This window comes from Numida meleagris, chromosome 4 (assembly GCF_002078875.1).
Source record: "Numida meleagris isolate 19003 breed g44 Domestic line chromosome 4, NumMel1.0, whole genome shotgun sequence".
Classification (NCBI taxonomy): domain Eukaryota; kingdom Metazoa; phylum Chordata; class Aves; order Galliformes; family Numididae; genus Numida; species Numida meleagris.
Window position 1 is genome coordinate 59,340,201 of NC_034412.1, and position 20,019 is coordinate 59,360,219.

Genomic DNA, 20,019 nt, shown 5'->3' on the forward strand with positions numbered 1-20,019 from the left:
CTGCCTGTCTAGTATCTTCTTATGTATTTGAATAGTGAAAGTATTGTGTTAGTGGTGGCACAAAATGTTTTTGCTGTGTTTTCCTTATTCTCAACTCTCCAGCAGTAGTTGAAGAAAATGGCAAAGGAAGATAACAAGCAAGGGACAGCGTGGGAATCTCTTAGAAAACTTAACTGGACTAGAGAGATTAATAATGGTCCTGGAGTAACAGTTCCAAATATCAAATTGTGAAACAGAACTGACTCTGGTCAGCACTTTGAGTATTAAATAACCAATAACACCTGAAGCTAAATATTGCTGCTCCTGCAGTTAAAATGTCTGAGCCTGTGGTTTTTATGTATGTTGCCACAGTCTTACGAGTAATTATTTTCAAACAACTTTTGATGTTTTTATAGAATCATAGAATATTGAGGTTGGAAGGGTCTCACGGAGATCGTCTGCTCCAGCCTCCTGCTTAATTTAGGTGAGGATGCCGTGGGGTCTGTCAGGTGCAAGTTTGAAGATCTCCAAAGATGGAGATATGACAACATCTCTAGGCAGCCTGTTCCAGAGAAACTGCTGGAATAAAGACACCGGAGCCTATGCCAAGAAAGGACAGACACAGTTAATACTCAGAAAAACTGCAGCATTCTTTCTTGCTTTGTTACCCAGAGTTGGCTCCTTATCAGCATAACTGTACCAGACTGAGCTGCATTTTCTAGGTATAGGTTTGTGTCTTTAGAGGCCTTGCTTAGGTAATAGTTCTGTGTTGTGTTAATAACTGTCATTATACAGGTGGCTGCATAAGTGCCAAAGACATTTTGAAATCATGGCATCAAAGCATCAGAGAGAAAACACAGTGTCCTTAACTAATACAATTTTGTCTCAATTATGATGGGGATAATAAATCTTGAGATTAGGTGTGCGTATGCCTCTAAATCCTGATGGTGCATCTGATGTCTTCTCACAAAGCTAATTGGTGACAGGAAGCTAACCTTTCTTGTCTCCACCTGCTAGCTGTATAAAAAGTAACAAAATAACATTCCGTATTTCCCTGCTGTCCTATTCTGTCCAAACAGCTGCAGTGCTCTGTAAATCAAGAGTTAATTGGATGAGAGACAAGCTTTGTTGTAATGATGAATCTTCGCGTGCCACCAGAAAAAGCCCATATGAGGCAACTACTTGATCTGGGCCTGCTCTTTCACTTGCCTATATCTTTCCCATCCGTGTAAGAAGGAGAAGTGAATAAAGTTTTGTTATATATGCTAACCATGTCACTGTTTTAATCTGACAGCAAATAATGAAAAGACTGATAAAACGTTACGTTCTGAAAGCACAAGTTGACAAAGAAAATGATGAAGTAAATGAAGGTAAGAGGCTGTATTTTTTCACATTTCAGAGAGAATTTTTGTTGCATTTATTAGAAATTGGTGTTACAGTGGTGCATGGAGCCTTCAGTAAAAATGAGTTTATTTCTACTTCACGTGCACTGAAGTCAGATAGCAATGGTAGTATGCGCAACAAAGACAAGTAGGATCAAAAAAGTGGAACTGAGAAAGTTTATGGGCCCCACTTACAGATGGAAAGTGAGGGTATGGACATGATGCACCCACAGTCACAGCAGAAGTTTGTGAGGAAGTCACTAACTGTAGTGATGCTTCCAGAGTCCGAGTCAGAGCTGTGGGATGTCTTTCCATTTCATTCAGTTGAACACACAATTTGCATTCAACAATATGAACCACTCATACTCCCTTCTTTGATAAATCTTTGTGGAATACTCATCTGTGAATTTGCACATCATTTAAAAAAAAAAAAAAGCAGCACAGAGTTAACTGTATGGTGAAAAAAGATGAAAACTGCAGCCACTGTTCTAGTGTACAATCAGAGATCATTTCAGAGATGATGCACCTGAGTGTTGTGTCCATGTCGGGACTGTGGGGGCCTTGGGAACATCCCTATCAGCAGTGAGCGGCGCATGCTCAAGGCACAGATCCCAGCTCCCCACTATGGGTGGTGTACAGGTCTTTCTAACTCCCTGATGTCTGTCTGGGTGTTTACAACATGTGTTCAGGTAAGTGCAGAGGAAACACGGTTCATGCACATCACAGTTATTGCATATCACCAATCTTTCCTAAGTCCACTCTGGGGAAGGCAGCTAGCCCCTGAACCTATCTGCAACTATCTCTAGAGAATTTAGGTATTTCATATTTTTTGTATATGACAACTAATTTCCTGCAGTGGGTACTGTGCAAGAATTAACATGCTCATACTTGCAGGAAGAATAGCATTATTTGAGTATTTTAAAAAGCTTCTGCTCGTGAGCTGGGTATCTTACACTGGAAAACATGGTGTATCTTGTTACAAGCCGAGCTTGACTATTGTTTCCATTTAAATGCTGTTACTGTCCTTGTGTTGAATTGTAACAATTTTAAATTGGTTGACTCTTTCTAATTCAAAGGATGTTGGTAAGGAAGAGGAGAGAGACTCAGAAGCTGTGAGTTTTCTTGCCAGCTGCGCCGCACTTTTCCTGTGTGATCTTGGCATATCACTTCAGAAACAAATCTCTTTGCCTTTTCTCTCTCCAAGGCGGTACTAACATTTACCAGCTGTTCAGCAGTGTTGCGGTGATTAATTCATTAACCTATGCAGAGGGCTTTTTGAGTCTTTGATGTTCTGTGTATGTGTGAAGCACACAACACTAGTGTTGTTTGGATTCTTAAAACCACCTTTGGTTACTGTCCAGGGGTGGACACACTCACATCCCATAGAGGATGAGGAAGAAGTAAAGCCTTCGGCCCCCCCTTCCCCCCCCAGCTTTCATGAATGTTCTCAATGAGCAGGGAATCATCTGAAATAGGCTCTAATGTGACTTGATGTTATTTAATGAATGTTTAACAGACTTTGCTAATGATTATTTCTTTCAATGCTTAATACAGGCGAATTAAAGGAAATCAAACAAGATATCTCCAGTCTTCGCTATGAACTTTTGGAGGACAAGTCCCAAGCGACAGAAGAGTTAGCGATTTTAATACATAAACTCAGCGAGAAACTCAATCCTAATATGTTGAGATGTGAATGATCCAACAAAGGAACCTTGGCTTCGACTACAGCACAACTATTTATTGGCAATAATATTTCAGTATCTCATACTTGAAAAATGTATTGTAGATTTTTAGCACTAAATAACTTTATGTACAGCTTCTCTGGAATTTAGTCATAGGAAATTTTATTAACTCATCACCAAAAGATTGTTGTCTTCATCTTAATCATCTAAAAGTTAAGAACTATCAAACTTTTTTTTTTGCATTGATGCATTAAGAAGGTGTAGTGATACGAATTACTGATATTTTAACAGGTTTATGAATACATGCTGAACATTGTTTGCACTGAATTTGCAAGAAAAAATTAACAGATACAACGTAGTATTCTGCTCCTTGCAGCAGCTAGGTGGGAATACGATCTTTCAGAGTACAGTAAATCAAGTAGAGAGTGGTGGAGGATTACTTGAGATCCACGTTCTCTCTAGTGATGCTAATCCCAGGTAGGAGCTGAGGAGGAGCAGGTGAGGGTGAGCACAGCTCAAAGGTACGTCCACATACTTCCCCACAGCTGCTGTTTCATAATTCAGCATATTGATTACCACGGGCAAGGTTTGGTGGTTGCGTGTTCTTTTTGTAACAACTTTTGAAGGTAACGTGATCTCAGTCCAAAGCTCCTCTTTATGTGGTAGAAATGATTTTTTTAAAATTCAGACTCTGTGCAGGGCCGGTATTTTGTTACACGATGCCTCAGATGCTTCATTGTTAAATAAAATATTCCGACTTTACTGATGCTTCGCCTCGTCCCGGTAGTTCAGCCCGCGGCAGCGCGACAGGACGAAGCAACGCCACCCACCCCCGCTGCCCGCCCGACCCCTATGGGGGCGGGCCCCACGGCTGCTGCTCACGGCACGAACGGCGCCGCAGCGCCGCCCAATCACGGTGCGCAGATTGCCGCGGTGCCGCCCTCTCGCTTTCGGGCTCAGCCAATGGGAAGCCGGCTGGGAGCGCTGCCGTCCGCGGACGACGGTTGCCGCAGTAACGGGTAACGGCAGCTCGGGGCCGGGCCCGGCCGAACTCGCGCTGCGGGGCGGCTCCCGGCGGCGCCATGGAGGTCAGCCTGGCCCGCGTGGACTACCTGCAGGTAACCGGCCGCGCCGCTGCCGGCCGCGCTCGGGGCCGAGGCGCCGGGCGCGGTGAGTGAGGGTCGTGCTTTCCTTGGCAGGTGGGCGTCACGGCGCAGAAGACCATGAGGCTGCTCCCCGCGTCGGGCCGCCGGGCCACCCAGAAGGTACGGGGCGGCGGGGCGCGCGGAGCCCTCCCGGCTCCTCACGGAACGTGACGTACCGAAGTACGGAACTGCGGTTAGCGGAGCACGGGCGGTGTTTATAACCCATACCTGTGCGATGACGTAACGCTGTGGTCTGCTTTTGAAGGTGGTGGTGGGAGATCAGGACGGAGTGATTACCTGTTTCGGCATAAAAAAGGGGGAACCTGTGGTAAGTGTGAACGTTCCGTTTAAAAACGCGATTTTTAAAACTTTTGCCCTAACACATACTGAAAGTGTGACGCTTTTTGTCCTTGCTTTTTGTCCTTATGTACTTTGTGGCATCCTTAGTTTTGCCAGAGGCTGTAAAGCGGCTATAATGTCCTTTGCATGAAAAGTTGACTATACATGCAAAATAGCGATGATGGCGATTGCGTTTCTTCTTTACAGACAGTGTTCAAAACACTGCCCGGCCCCAAAATCGCACGCTTGGAGTTGGGAGGAGCTCTTAATACACCCCAAGAGAAAATTTTTGTGGCAACAGGATCAGAAGTCAGAGGTTTCACAAAAAGAGGGAAGCAGTTCCTCTCCTTTGAAACTAATCTCACTGAAGACATCAAAGCTATGTGTGTACAATGTTTGATATTTGTTGTCACCCTGTAGTAATTCTCAATCTGTACTTCTGTGGCTTTTTTAAACCTTATTGTGTGCATGTAGGCAGCACTCAGTGCTGCTCTAGCTTTAGCTTGCGCCTTGGCATGTAGGAAGGAACTTAGAAAGTGACGGTGCAATTGGAAGAGTGTGGGGGGGCTTGGGAGGGGCCTGGAGGCCTTCCCAGCAGTGCGTGTGAAGGTGAGTGTAGCTGGGGTTACTGGTTTTTAGCAGTGTCTTCTGTCCCTGTATCCTTTCTATAGGAGATCAGAAACAAGCTTTTTCTGTTGTTTTTTGTATGGTCTTGGTTTAAGATGCTTGCCTTATAAAAGCTAATGCGTGGAACCTGCAATTAATAGCATACATGTATACTAACCTAAAAAGATATGACTGCAAATATTCTGGTAAAATGCTACAAGTAGTGTATTTTCTTTTTCTCAGGCACATTTCAGGAGCAGATCTCTTTCTTTGTGCAAGCTATATCTATAACCACTACTGCGACTGCAAAGACAAACACTACTACCTGTCAAGAGATAAAATCAATGATGTTCTCTGCCTTCCTGTAGATAAAGTGAATTGCATTACCCCAGTACTTGCGTGTCAGGATAGAGTCCTCAGAGTTTTACAGGTTAAAATATTTGCTTGTTTTATGTATTGATGCCATAGTATTGGATTAATTCTTATGGAATAAACGTAAATATAGTGTATCTTATTTGTCGGTGTTACTGTCTACAATGCTGGTACTTTTTTAAAATGAGAAAATCGCGATTGTGAACTTGCAAAATTAGGGTTTGGAATTCACAGACAGAAGAAGTAAAGAAATTGTTCCATTTTCCACTTTTAAATAAAAAGTGCTTATGCAAGGGAATTAAATGTATAAGTCATTCTATATTTGGAAATTCAAAAATTATTGTTGTAGCAAGTCTGAGTGATATCAGACATTAACACAGTTGTTTCTTACTGTCAGATGTTCTCAGATTGTTTTGTCATAACTTTTTAAAGTGGTAACACATTTCAAGATTTTTTTTTAAGTCATATTTTATTTATGTAAAGGTTACTCTGTTTTCGCTTAGAAATGGTTTTATGCAAGAAAATTTGTGTAAATGAAGCACATCCATATTAAAAAAAACTATTTCATCTTTATTCGTATTTTTTCCTCTTGAACAAGAACTCATTCAAGATAGTTCTCTTTGTCCTTAGGGGTCTGATCTACTGCATGAAATAGAAGTTCCTGGGCCACCTACTGTTCTTGCTCTAAACAATGGAGATGGAGGTAATAGAATTTTGTATATACACATAACTAAATAATGTACTGCTGTGTTTTTGAGATTTTAACACTTGTATTTGGTAACTACATTTCTTCTTGATTTTGTAACTGATTGAAAAACGTAGTAGAAAACTATGTGAAACCATATCTTACTACCTATTCTATTTATAAAATATCTATGTGTATTATGATGAGAATGGAATTTTGTTGCACTGTATACTTAAGCTGAATTGATGAACAACTAGTAACTCTTTTTTGGGGAAAAAAAGTTGAAGATATTTGCTTAAATTATTTCTATCTGGAAATTTGGAGGAAAAAAAACACTTCTAGCAGTATTAAGGGCTTTTGCTGCTGGTTTTCTGGTAGAAAAGGTTTATATGTGGAAAATAGGATGAAAAGCCTATTGGTAGTAACAGAAATCCCAAATTTGAAGTTTCCCTTTTCACAAAGAAAATCTGTTTCTGAGACAGAGTTGCAGCATTTTTACTGGTGAGGCTAGTAGGATTTCAGGTGACAGTTGGGGAGAGGGTGACCACAGGAGTTTTAGGTTGAGATGCTGGCAAGATTACTGGGCAGATTTCAGAGTAGGGATTGCTCTTGCTTTGTTTTTGAGCTGCTCTGATTTGGATTTTCATTTGTACACGTATAGAGATACTGTCTGTTTATAAATATGCACTATATACGTAGATGCACTTGACTGTTTTAGTTCTAAATAATATTCACATTGGATGAAAGCCTCTTACAGTGGCAGTGAGTTGTAAGGTGATCTCGTTGTGTAAATGGGAGCTGGGCTGTTAGAGGTCTCGTTCAGGCACTGGGATGGGTTTCTGTCTGGATTGATGAGAATATTGAGTAGAGCTCAAATAAACTAAGACTGTGGTAGGATCAGTCTTAAAATAGTTTCATCATCCTTTTTGCTAATCTCCTCTAACCTAATATAAATCCCTTTAGTATGTTAATCTGGTGCTTAGTTTAGTTTCTGTTAGATTATTTGACAGTGTTCAGATCTAGTTTCAAGAAATAGTTCTTATTTGCTTAAGGTGCGGTACAACGTTCACAATTAGATGTGTGTTCTGAATGTGTAATTTTTTTCTCTTCTGTAAAGACCGTTAATTAGCCTGTCATTTCCTAAATTTAAAGTACTGCATTATGAAAAGTTTGTAGGCAGAACTGGAGAGCAAGGAGGCATTTGTTTTTAAAGCCTGACGGTTCTGTTACACGACACTAACATTAGGATTTTCTTTTTCCCCTGGTGGGATGAATATTTTCAAAGCTTTTAAATAGGTGTGTTTTTATGATTCTAAATTTACTTGATTTTTTTTAGGTAATTCTGGAGAAGAAATTGTGTATGGAACTTCTGATGGTAAACTGGGTCTTATCCAGATTACTGGTTCTGCTTCTGTACCTAAGTGGGAAATTGAAAATGAAAAAAAGAGAGGAGGTATGTATCTCAGTATCTCCCTCTTTAGTTTTCAAGCACAGCTGAGGCTTTATTAAAATATAATTGTCAGGAAATAAAATTCATAGATATTTAGGGGATGTATTTTAATTTTCTTGGTATGTGATATTAATGCGTAAATTCTCCTTCATTCTTACAAATAATTCTAGCCAGTTCGCCTTGTGTTGGGTTTTCTGTTCATGATGTTTCCTGTACTTCAGTATAATTTCATTTTTACAATATGATGTTGAAATGCCGTTTGTAAAACAGTTTATTTGTACATAATCACTTGAGATTTTTATAACTTTGGTGACTTATGAAAAGCAAATCTACGTGCTAGATTTTTTTCAGATTTGCAGTGATCTTAAAGTACCTTCAGTTTAAAGACTAGCATCTTCACTGCAAGACAAAAACAAAAACAAACAAAAAAAACAGGGTAAGGAATTTTGTCAAAAGGTGAAATAAGGCTCTCCTTAAAGCTCCATAATATGTTGTAACTTGTTTGGGCATAGTACAATATTTTCCCCATTGTAGCCTTGGTATGCTGTTTCTGCAGCATGTGTTAGTACTTATTTTTGTCTAAAGGAGAAGAGCAGTAATAGATATGTTTTTTTCTTAGCTTTCATGAGGTAATTAAATTTATTACTTAACTCTGTTAAAAAGCCTCGTAGTATGTCTCAACTCCAAATATGAAATATGAAGGAGTCATAAAAGTTAGATTCCAATTCCGCCTCATTTTTCATGTTAATTCTTCTACAGATTCTCTTGCTTCCTTCCCCTTCTTGCAGACTGTAACTCTGTGTCCAGTCTAGCCATGGTTAGCTGTTGCAGCAGCTGGGGGACCTCAGTCAAGGAGTGGTTTTTTCCACTGATGTGTTGTGTAGCAGCACAAACCTAAGGCAGGTCTGGTGCAAATCAGTACCCTGCATCTGCCGCATGAGCCAGCATTCACAGCAGTCCAGTTGGCTTTCTTTTGGCTATAGGAGACAAAATGTGCTTGCCTCTTCAGCTGGCAGAGCTGGACAGACAATAGTCTGGGGAAAGATGTAAACTTAGGCACAGAGGAGAGACCTCAGCCCTCTAGTGGACTCTTCCAGAAATAGCATCAATAAAATCTTAAAATCCAAGCAAGAGTCTCTTCTGTGTAATTTCATGTGGCCTTTGTATTAACGCATCGTAAACAAGCAAAGGTGAAGTAGACAGTTTGTCTTCTTTTTCCGTAGGTATCTTATGTATTGACAGTTTTGACATTCTGAGAGATGGAGTTAAAGAATTACTTGTTGGCCGGGATGATGGAGTGCTGGAAATCTATAGCTTTGAGAGTGCAGATGATCCTGTCCTTCGGTATGATTATGTAAGCCCACATTCATTATCTTCATTATCAAGTATCAAACATTCACAAGATTATTATAGCTGAAATACATTTTTTTCGTTTTGTTTTTAATTTTATATGCTCTGTAATGTTGACAACACAAACTTCAAAGCGATGGAAGTGCAGTAGTCTTGATTAGAGCAAAAAATCAAAATTGGGCAGAGGGTACGTTAAAGCTCTGACTCTGCTATTACTAAAGTTTCTCCTGGGTGAAACCTAGTACAGTACTTCCCTCTCAACAAAAACAAAACAAGAGAAAAAAACCCCACCACCAACCACCATGTTGTGTGCAGTTTGTTTTGCATGTAAAATAGTAAGTGTAGCTGTTACGACTTTAACGACTCATAGACAAAGTAATTATGCTCAATAAAGTAGTGGATTTGATCCGTGGTGATGATTTCATCCTTCAGTCAGACTGTAAATCTTGCTGGAAAAGTATTTTCCTTCAGTGTGTTGCTTCAAACCACCTTTTACTGCCTGTGTTAAGCAGAGTTAATTCAGAATGCATTGGTTAAAACATCTTGATTTAGCTGTGGTAGTCATCAGCTAGCTTACTCTGATGGATCTAGATATTTTGCATCTATGTAGATATTTTGTGATGTAGGTAAAACTCCCCACCCAAAAAAAAACCCCAAGTATTTAAAACACGTGCAGTGATATTTCCCTCTGCTTGAATGTATTTATTCGAAGGTTTTATCAGAGAGCATTTCATCAATCCAGGGTGGCTGTGTAGGAAAAGATGGGTATGATGAAGTTTTAGCGTGCACATATTCAGGTAAGCTTTGTATTATTTACTCAATAAGGTCTAGATATGGTGATGTGGTAAAACTGAAGCAGGCTGCATTAATAGTGCAGTTCATATCACTTTAAAGCTTTGTGATGATCAGAATTAGGACGTTTTGTTGAAAATATTTATTTGAATATAATGTTTACACTACAAAAATATTTGCTACACTCAAAATATATCGCTATATTTTAAGACATTTACATTGTGTTCTACTCTAACACAGCATCTGATTATTCCCTGGTGTAGTCTGCTGCCAAACTATGATGACACAATGAACATGTTATGTCTAAAAGAATTCTTTGTTGTTGTTTTAGCATTGAGATATTGATTGATCAGTATCTCATTTTTTTCCCCTTAATCTGTCATAATTTCCTTCCTTTTCAGCTTCATAGGGCTCTAAATGGGATTGGTTTTGCTTTTAGTAGAAAATAAAGTTTCCTGGCGTGAGGTTTCTCAGCAGCCCCTCTGTAGGATCTCAGCTATTGGTCTGTATCTTGGAGGCCATAAATAACATACTGTGTATGTTAACTGATGGGAGCCAAAATATTCCCCTCTTTAAGTTATCTACAGGGCTAGAAAACTAGCCTACTGAAATGTCTTGAATTCAAAATTATGTATTTTGCCGAGATACAATTCTAAGTCACTTATTGAAAAGTAATGGTGTTCGGGTCTTTTTTTTTAAAGTAGTCTGAGGGTGACTAAAAGATTTTTATACCTCATCTGATGCAAATTGTTTTGATATGATAGACTGGAGCAATGCTAGAGCAGAAGTCCTTTGTGGCTTCTTTTAGTGGCTGTGGGAATGCTACAAAGATCCATAAATCACAGAAGAGTAACCATGTTCACCTGTGAGTTTTCAAAGGTAAACTCTGGTAGGATGTGCACTGAACTGAGCTGGGAGGTGTTGGCAGATGAGGTCAAAGGGTGCTTAGAACAGAACAGTTCTGTTCGAAGACTGACAGCGCAGGACTTCTGTGGATTGTTTTATTTTTGAATATGCTCCAGTGTTAGGCTTTCTTGGTGCTTGAAGTAGATAGCCGAGGAATATGAATGACTGTGGACATGTCAAATCGTATAGTGCATTTTATAATAATGTTATCTCACTGTATTCACTGGGTGAGCTAACTTACCTATTGATACCTGAGTATATCACTGTATATGAGTATACAGTGAGTACCTCACTGTATATCATACCTTAGGTGTCAGGATACAATCAAGTAGTTTTTGCTTTTATAAATAAATGGAATGAAGAAAAGAAAAAGATACGTGTATATATATAAGTTCAACCGATAGCATTCCATCTCAAAATGCACTGTGCAATTTGTACTATGCTGTATACACACTGCACATCTTTTTTTGTTTTGTTTTAAACTGTAGTACTGGTTATGATGAAACTCATTAAAAAATGGTACAGAGGTGTTTATTGTGCAGAGTGCTTCATGAAAAAGATTAAGTAATGTTTTCCAATTTGTAAATCAAGAATGTCTGCCTACTCATGAGATTCCAAGCTCATTGTCTAGCTTAATCCTTCAAGATTGGATAAAATTATGTCTTAAATCTCTTTACCCAGTATCTGAAACAAACATCGTTACACACATACAAACACTGAGGGAAGGTTTTTATTTATAGCTTGTAAGGAATATAAGCTTCGTATGTTCGTTTAGGCTGGCTGACAGGACTGACTACGGAACTTGGCTATAGAGAAGGTGGAGCAGGCGAAGAACTAAAATTAAGTCAAGAAATGCAGAGCAAGATTTCATCCTTAAGGTAAGTTCACTAGATAGAAATTTAATTGGAAGAACTGAAGTGTTACAAACTGAAATGCCATCTTTCCTTCCTATGTTGTTAGATTTTCTGTATCATTAGCGTATCTAGAAGTAGGATCAACCCTTTTCAAAGTAGAAATGAACAGCATTCTCATCCCATAGTCCTTTTCTATGTTGCCTTCTAGCGGTTGTGTCTTATTTCCTTCTTTCTTGGTTTCATCAAGATGAGATTCTCTTCTCCTGTGCTGTGTATAGCTTCCGAATGATGTCAGGCAAGTGGACACCAGCATATCTTTAAAAATACACGGTGCTCTTGAAGGAAAACATTGCCCCCTCTTGTAACTCATGGATATTTCCTTTGTCAAAGTACAGTAGAATCTGCATTGTCATGTGGTACAGTTTGTATTTTATCTTTGATGTGTTGTGTATGGAAGGGGAATTAACAGTCCCTTCTTGTTGGAAAATCATGAACAGAAGTGAAGAAAGATTGCCTTGAAGCATAATTTCCTTATTTTCTATGGTAGCTGTTATTGTTAACTTTATGAAGACATTATAGCTGGTTTGTCTTTTCTAGGAATGAAGTGGAACACTTACAGATGAAAGTACTTGGTGAACGTGAAAAGTACCAGCAGTCTTCTCAGTCCAGCTCTGCTGTTTCATCGGTACCTGCATTTAGCGTGAATGATAAGTTTACATTAAATAAGGATGATGCTAGCTACAGTCTCATCTTGGAGGTGCAAGCAGCTATAGATATTGTCCTGGTACAGGTGAGATAAATTACAAGTAATTTGCAGCTCTATAGTATCTGCAGTTTCCTTAGTGAAGTGAGGAATAATGAAATTACTTGATCTAGGCTTGAACTTAATGTAGAGTTTAGAACTAATGGCTTTTTCTGTAGAGAGGTATACAATACTGCCTGGCCTGTAAGGCAGTAACTGTGAAGTTAAAGGCAGTAACTGTGAAGTTAAAAGCAGTACCAAATCAAGTAATTAATCATTTAGGAACCCTTTCATCTTGTTTTCATAACGATCTTATTCTTAATTTTAATGACATGGAAAACACACCTATATAATAAGTAGTCTGTGTCAGAAGCATTAATTTAAGTAAAGGAATGGTTAATAAATATCTAACAAGATCCTTGGTTTTGTGAATGAGCATTGTAATCCCCTTGTTAAAATAGATAAATGCTTCAGTCATAAATATACTTCATACATGTCTGAAAGACAGAGTTGTACATCTTACATTAAAGCTGTTGTAAGTCACCCGCACAGGAGTTCAGGACACCGTATGAGAATAAGAGAAAGATCATCATGTTAATCTGGGATTAAATGTTCAGGGGTAAGATGCATATCTACTAAGATTTTATCGCTTGAATGTAAGTGATGAAGCAACCATTGCTTCTCCCTTATTGAAGTAATTGATGTCAGTGGATGAATGCATTAGAAGCTACTCAGGAGCTTAAGCTGTACATTTTTCCTTCCTCATGTGTTCTGCAGAGTGATGTCCCAGTAGACTTGCTGGATGTGGATAAAAATTCTGCTGTTGTTAGCTTTAGCAACTGCGATTCTGATGTAAGTGAAACCAAAGAGATAATGATGTTTCTAGAGATTGCATGATGAAAGCTCTCAATACAGTATATGCAAAATAGAATCTGGATTTATATATTTGTAATTTATATTACATAGAACTAAACTACTTGGTAATTCGGGGGAGCTCAATTTCATTAGAATTCGCAGAATTAGGTGTCAGTGACAAGTCATGACATAGGGCAAAGCCAGCAGTGCATGAAAGGATTTGGGAGTGACTGCTCTAGTGCTTTTTTCTTAACAAATTAGGAATGTTGCAGGCATGCTCAGAGATGTTCTCTAGTTTGAATTTGTCAGTATCACATCTGTTTACTTCAGAGTAATTTAGGTGAAGAACATCGTATGCTTTCCTTAGTGTATCTCATAAAAATCAGACCATGAAAATTCTGTTGTCTGGAGAGTCAAGTTTGCATTTTTTAATGTAATACTTATAAACTTAACTACTTGTCAAATTACTTACAATGCTTCTTCGGAAAGGGCAGGTGGGATGGGAGCCTTGAAACTACCTTAGCATTGTGAAAATCTTGTATAATGTCTTTTTTACAGTTCTGTGAGTATTTTTGTTTTAAAAATAAAATTTGCACATCACTGATGTATGCTGGAGCTTTCAGGAATTAAGTTTATATTCTAAGTTTCTTGCCATTCATGATCATTAATTTAACTATTAAAAAAAAATTCCACTTATATTTTCTTATCAATTTCCCTTTTGTTTCTGGATGTCAGGCAATTATTGCAGATAAATGAGCGAGGCTGACAGATGCTTTCTTGAGGTGAAGAGTTTCTATCTGTATAATTTTTATGGTGGTATTAAGGAAAACAAGAAACTTCAGTTGATTTCTATTTACGTAGGGAAATTTTTGAAATTCTGACACAGTTAACAGTAATTGGAATATTCAAGGGAACTGAAAGCTACTTTCTTTTCAACTTTTGTGAAGTAACTGTGCATAAATACCAACAACTTTACAGTGCGTGTCTTCAGTTAATAGAAGACCTGTTTTGTGTTGTTTTTCTTTTTTTGCTGTTCACAGCCAAATGGCAACTGTCTTCTTGCTACTTACCGATGCCAAGCAAATACTACAAGACTTGAACTTAAGGTAAAGCGCTCTAAATTATTTTCCATAATAAATTGTCATGTGGATGTTTGCTGTAAAGAGATCTCGCTTGGCCTGGTCTGACCACTTAAGCTGAGTAAATGATTCATCCAGTTTGTATTGCTGGTTGTCTCCTAAGAAGTTTCTAGTCTGAATCTAGTATTCCTTTCTGATTGTGTGCAGGGTTTTTAAAGTCTTCTTGTGTTACATTAGAGGAGAGCCTCCTCTAACAACCGGTTCTCCAAATCTCAGTATTCAATCCTGTCTTGTTCTTTTTTGTGGCTTCCGCATTTTCTCCTTCAGATTCGATCAATCGAAGGACGATATGGGACACTTCAAGCGTATGTAACTCCAAGAATTCAACCAAAAACCTGCCAAGTTTATCAATACCAAATTAAACCCCTTTCACTGCATCAGAGAACTCATTCTATTGACCAAGACAGGTATTTGCAACAACAACAACAACAAAAAGCCTATTTCTTCTGGAAAACTGACTCTGTAGACTTAAGTATGTCATTCCTAACCTACATTTTTGAGCCTGTATGAGTTTGGTTTGATGGACTTTGTAGGTTTGACAGAAAATGCAGGTTTAACAGGTTCCCGCATCCCTTGCTGTTTTTTACCTGTTTTCAAGATCCACATATTTTCAATTCACTGACCTGGGGTGTAGAGCAATCCAATGTATTAACAAAGCTGAGGGTGTGGTAGAAAGGAGACTCTGCTGTGATAGTAACCGCAGTCTTTTCAGTTTCAGCCTCAGTCCCCCCCCTCCACCCCTTCAACGTAATTCTTTCCCATAGCTAATTTGACTCGAAAATTGAGCCAAGACTTTTATTCCTTATCTCTGTATTTGAAATCTACTATTTTATGCAATTTCTACTTGATTATTCTGTCCTCAATTAACATCTGATGTTGCTTGCATTAAAACAATACTGAAGAGTTGAAGGAATTGAAGGCCAAATACAAATGTGTTCTATTTTTTTCTGCCTCATTCTTGAAATAAATGTCTGTGGTTTACAGGATGAGGAACTGTTGAGGCTTAGCCATGTTTCCTGTGTTTTTAGCTACTTTTCAGGTTTAGCAACTTGAAATGGTATGTCAAACACGTTCAGTTTCTTATCCAGTTCTGACATGCCCTCTATGAGATAAAAGCTGAATGTACAAATAGGTTTTTGTTTAGGAACATGGAAAACTAGCAGTAATCTGTGCTGTGCAGCTACTTAGCAAGATACCTGACTTCATGCACAGAGTTGATTGAGGAAAAAAAAAAAAGACGACAACTACTTGGAACTAAACTTTTTTTTTTCCTCATATGGATTACCAATGCACTATCAGTGCCCATCCCTTGGAACTAATAATGATTTTTTTTTTTTATTTTTAACTTTCATACTGTCATAGACCAATGAATACACTGATGCTCAAAGGACAATTCAGTTTTGCTGAAATTCATTCTTGGGTTGTGTTTTGCTTGCCTGAAGTCCCCGAAAGGACTCCACCTGGAGACAGTGTCACCTTTTATTTTCAGAACACCTTCCTGGGTACCCAGCTTGAAAGTACTTACAGGTAAAATACAATTACTAAAGCACTATGTGTCTGTGCTTGGTTTTTTTCTTTTTCATTCTTGACCACTCTGCGAGTATCATTTCATGCACATACTACTGTTCCACTGTCCGATTTGTTTCTAGAATTTGAAGAACATAAATAATATAGTCAAGTTATTTTGTGATGTGCATTGGTTTTTACTTTCCTTTTTTTTTTTTTTTGGTACTGAGGAGTGGAAACAACTTGAAAGGCATTTAACATTCATGCAGACAAAACGTGAATAAGCATTTTGCTGAAAACCTATTGCTGCAACTTAGATTAAATGTGTTTAAGATTAATACTCTGTTCACAACTTAATTAGTTATCTTCCTTCAGCAAAGAAGGCACTATTTTGTAGGTATTATATTCTAAAACATTGACACATCTAATGCTTGCATGTGCTTGTAAGTTTGTTCAACTTAAAGTTTTTCTCCCTTTATAGAATAGGTGAGGGATGTTTCAAGTCTGACAATATTTCTACAATATCCATCCTAAAAGATGTGCTTTCCAAAGAGGCTACTAAAAGGAAGATTAATCTCAACATATCATTTGGTAAAACTTTGTCTATTTTATTGCCCTGTGCATCATTTTATATTCTCATAAATGGGATATATATTGCTCATTTGTTTGTTGGGGTGTGGGTTTTTTGTGTTTTGTTTTGTTTTCTGATTCCCTACTAGATATAAATGAAGAGTCTGTGAGGCATACATTAAAGCTCATCCACCCCAAATTAGAGTATCAGCAGCTGTTGGCCAAGAAGGTTCACTTAATAGATGCTTTGAGAGTAAGTATCTGAGCTCCCATGGAAGGACTTTTGTAGGGATTGTATTGTTAGATATCAAACTGTTGTGGCTCAAGTCAGAGGCATGTCGTACCGGTATCTGTTGTGTTTCTGTTCCCAGGGCATGCACTTCAATTATCCAGGAGACAGCCTTCTTGAAGTAAATTCCTATTGGTGCTATATAATTATTGACTAATGTGGGATTACTGATTGATTTTGAGGATGCCTAAATTAAACGGTATAAGGCAGCCAGCTTTGTCATCTAACGTTCTTTCTGCCTGCTATTATTTTCCAGTTCCATCTTCATCTCTCTGCACTAACCTTTAAAAGTTCTTTAGCTCTAGAGATGATGGTCCATGCCAGATAAGACTTCCTTGCTTCGGAATGTCATCCCAGTGCATCATTGTTTCTGAAGCTTCTCTATTCATTATTAATCTCTGCCTAATATTTTCCTCAGTGGTTAATCTCTGGGAGGTGCCACTTTGGCGGCTTCTGTGAGTTCTTGGATTTCTCCAGCAACCAGGATTTTATAATCCGAAACCTGCTGTAATCTTTTGGTGTGTTTTCTGGAGGGAAGAGGGGGGATGAAAATGGACAGCCAATTCTTTCTTGCCCTTTGGTGGAATCAAATGCTAGGTTTTGGATCTCTTTCATCAGCAGAAAAACTGACTGCCAGCGAGCACAGCGTGTATTTTAATATCGCTACAAGTATTTTACTCAAGCTTGATTTGATAAACTGGGAATATACAAAATAATAGAGGATTTATTCTTAATGCACGTTACACTTGTGAAATGATAGTGACATTGCACATCTTGGAGGAATTGCTTAGTGTTCCTTTTGGGCTATTTTTTCAATCAGCAAAACTTGTGTCAAGCAATTTTGACAAACATTTTTTGCAAAATTTTTAAGTATCCTTCAGTATCCTTTGGATACTATCTTATTAATAGTAAAATAATCTGGTAACTGATGAAAGCCATGATCACAGCAGACTCAGGGTGCATGACATAATTACCACTAGCCTAGGAAAGAACAGGATTGCTGTGGGTTGTGGAAGGACTGCCACCGTATTGACCATCTTAAAGTGATCTGACAGTAGATGGGAACATTTTAGGAGTCTGTAAAACATTTTGCTGTCACAAGTTCAGCGATACCTCCAGAATTTCCTATTATGTTCAGGCTGTTAATGTATTACGCTTTCTAGGAATTTACTTATTCTGAAACTGAAGTATGGTGAAGGCTTGGAGCCTTCATTAGGATTCATTCTGTAAGGGCTGAGCTGTGGAGTGATCCTGTTTGGCAGTACTCAGAGCCAGAAGCTGGAATACACAGGATTTTGTAAATCTAGTGTATGAAGTGACAAGTAACATCTGACATTTTGTTAGAAGACCTAGAAGATGAGGCTCTTTGAAAATAACTCTTGCTAGTTTAGAAGGGGATTGTCTTGCCTCTGAAGTACTTCCTCCTGTCAAACCCAAGCTTAATTTCTTTTTACTTTTATGTTCTTAAGCTACTTAACTGCCTTTGATTTTGATTATTTAAAATATCTTTGAGGAATTACAAGTTCAAGAAGGAAACGTGGACTTCTTGGTGCCAGAATACCGCAGTATTTTGAAAGAGGCAGATCAACTGCTTGAGGAATACAAGAAACAACCTGCACATCTTGAGAGACTTTATGGTTTGTTATCAGTTAAACTTTTTGTCCTAACTGCAAATTAATGCTCAGAGGGTGCACCCTGGACGCCACTGAAGTAGTTATGAAGTCAGCGTTAGTAGAGCTGAAATAATTTGATAATTAGGTACACCTCAGTAGCTCCAGAACTTCTGTACCTTTTACTCAGTAGCTTTTTAAATTTGTACGATGCCTGTCTTTTTTGACAAGATTAAGGGAAACGATTCAGGGTGGCAGTTAAGAATGTGTGCATGACTGATGAAGTTGCCAGTGGTGAAGTGTTACAAAATAACAGAAAAATACACATGGGGTGGAAGGGGAGAATCTTAGGAGAATATGTAATTTAGCAAAGGAAATTCTGTAACCTCCAGTGTTCCCCGTGGGGCTTTCAGCTCAGGGACTCCCTGCCAGTCCCCTACTTTAAGGATCCCATGTTGGTACTGTGCCTACTCTGTGAGGTCAGCTCCTTTCTCTTGAGTGGTTCAGAGATAGGTACATGCGAGGCAGAAATATCCACGTGGAAATCAAGCTGGCTGGTGGGCTGTTGTAACATGACATCAGTTTGGGATTATTTCAAAGAAAACGGTTGTTTAAAACATGCAGTTTAAAAAGTCTCTAAAGCCAGGACAAGCTGGAGTAGTTGGTACACAACAGCAAGGCGCTCAAAGCAGAGATATCTTGTACTGAAAATAGGGCCGAGTGTAAGTCTTGGAATTTTACCTTTGCAGGTATGATCACAGATCTCTTCATAGATAAATTTAAATTTAGAGGCACCAATGTGAAGAGCAAAGTTCCTCTCCTCCTGGAGCTGCTGGATGGCTGCGAGCAGGACCGGCTGATCGCTTTCTTTGAGGCTGCAGCCTGAGTGGGAAGCGATGATGAGAGACCGTACATTGCTCTTTCTGTACTTCTTTGGTTTGTTTCTTTGTTGGGTTAAATCAAGGTGGTTAATACAGCTGGTTTTGTTGGAAGGAAAAGTCCTCTTTTGGAGGACATTTTTGTAATGCCAGTTCCTCTGTGTGATAGGTATTGCCGTTCTGAGTGCAGCAGTCACTTCCAGTTCATACAGGTTGTTCCCGGGTGAAGTCTGCATACACATTCCTACGCACACAGATAATCTTTACATCTCAGAAGCAGCTGTAACCACCGCACAGCCTTTTTCCAAAATGTATTTTCAGTACTGTTAAAGACTATGCACAAAGAGCAGGGGGCTAGGAATGTAAGAACTGTGTTTTATAAGCACGTTTAGAAGCCTGTACGCCTGAAACTCCGAGCTGTGGGTTTTAATTAAAGCTTAATTAAACTTTTAATCCAAGTTGAGCCGGAGGAGTGCGGTGCGGCTGCGCGGTTGCCGGGCCGGGGGCTGCGGCTGGGAGGGGCGGGGTCACAGGCGCGCGGGGGCGCGGCGCAAGCGCGGTGCGGCGCTTCGGCCCCTCGTGACGCGCCTTGGGCCGCCGCCGCTCATTGGGCGATTCAATAGTCGCGGGCTGCTCGAACGGCGAGAGCGGCGCCGCGGCGCGAGACTCCGCGGCGGCGGGACCCCGGCACGAGCCGCCCATCCGCGCCTGCGCCCCCGCGCTCCGCGGCCGCCCCCGGCCCTTTCCCTTTCCCCTTACCCGCTCCTCCTCCCGCGGCCGCCGCCATGCTGGCGGAGCAGGAGAACCAGGAGAACGTCCCCCCGGCCGCCAAAGCCCCGCCGCCCGCCGCCGGCACCCGCGTGGCGTTGGGGCTGCTGCGGGGCGGCC

The 20,019-nt window shown here is 39.6% G+C and overlaps 3 protein-coding genes across 10 annotated transcripts in view; all 3 read left to right on the plus strand.

Annotated features, from left to right (window-relative positions):
• Positions 1 to 3,806, plus strand: part of TRPC3 (transient receptor potential cation channel subfamily C member 3) — a 39,338-nt gene extending 35,532 nt beyond the window's left edge. The window contains exons 11-13 of one of the 5 annotated variants that reach the window (XM_021394157.1): positions 1,274 to 1,349; positions 2,438 to 2,473; positions 2,916 to 3,050. In XM_021394157.1, the coding sequence (XP_021249832.1) occupies positions 1,274 to 1,349; positions 2,438 to 2,448 (87 nt within the window). In that variant the 3' untranslated portion in view covers positions 2,449 to 2,473; positions 2,916 to 3,050. Of the gene's footprint in view, positions 1 to 1,273 lie in introns of all 5 variants that reach the window. The other 4 variants (XR_002437892.1, XM_021394156.1, XM_021394154.1 and 1 more) reach the window with 4 other exon arrangements.
• On the plus strand, positions 4,002 to 19,594 carry BBS7 (Bardet-Biedl syndrome 7). 4 transcript variants are annotated; one of them, XM_021394160.1, is made up of 20 exons: positions 4,002 to 4,161; positions 4,243 to 4,308; positions 4,454 to 4,516; positions 4,735 to 4,910; positions 5,377 to 5,563; positions 6,136 to 6,208; positions 7,527 to 7,643; positions 8,864 to 8,994; positions 9,703 to 9,787; positions 11,464 to 11,566; positions 12,140 to 12,227; positions 13,062 to 13,136; positions 14,180 to 14,245; positions 14,546 to 14,685; positions 15,641 to 15,805; positions 16,266 to 16,375; positions 16,504 to 16,607; positions 16,726 to 16,764; positions 18,157 to 18,280; positions 19,003 to 19,594. In XM_021394160.1, exons 1-20 carry the CDS (start codon positions 4,126 to 4,128, stop codon positions 19,137 to 19,139), a joined length of 2,085 nt encoding a protein of 694 aa, XP_021249835.1. In that variant the 5' UTR covers positions 4,002 to 4,125; the 3' UTR covers positions 19,140 to 19,594. The 4 variants fall into 4 exon arrangements, with proteins under 4 accessions (XP_021249835.1, XP_021249833.1, XP_021249834.1 ...); XM_021394158.1 differs by having other exon boundaries at positions 12,140 to 12,332; positions 19,003 to 19,589; XM_021394159.1 differs by lacking the exon at positions 16,726 to 16,764 and having other exon boundaries at positions 12,140 to 12,332; positions 19,003 to 19,589.
• CCNA2 (cyclin A2) overlaps positions 19,825 to 20,019 on the plus strand; it is a 7,555-nt gene continuing 7,360 nt past the window's right edge. The window contains exon 1 of the mRNA XM_021394166.1: positions 19,825 to 20,019. Coding sequence (XP_021249841.1) covers positions 19,917 to 20,019 — 103 coding nt within the window. The 5' untranslated portion in view covers positions 19,825 to 19,916.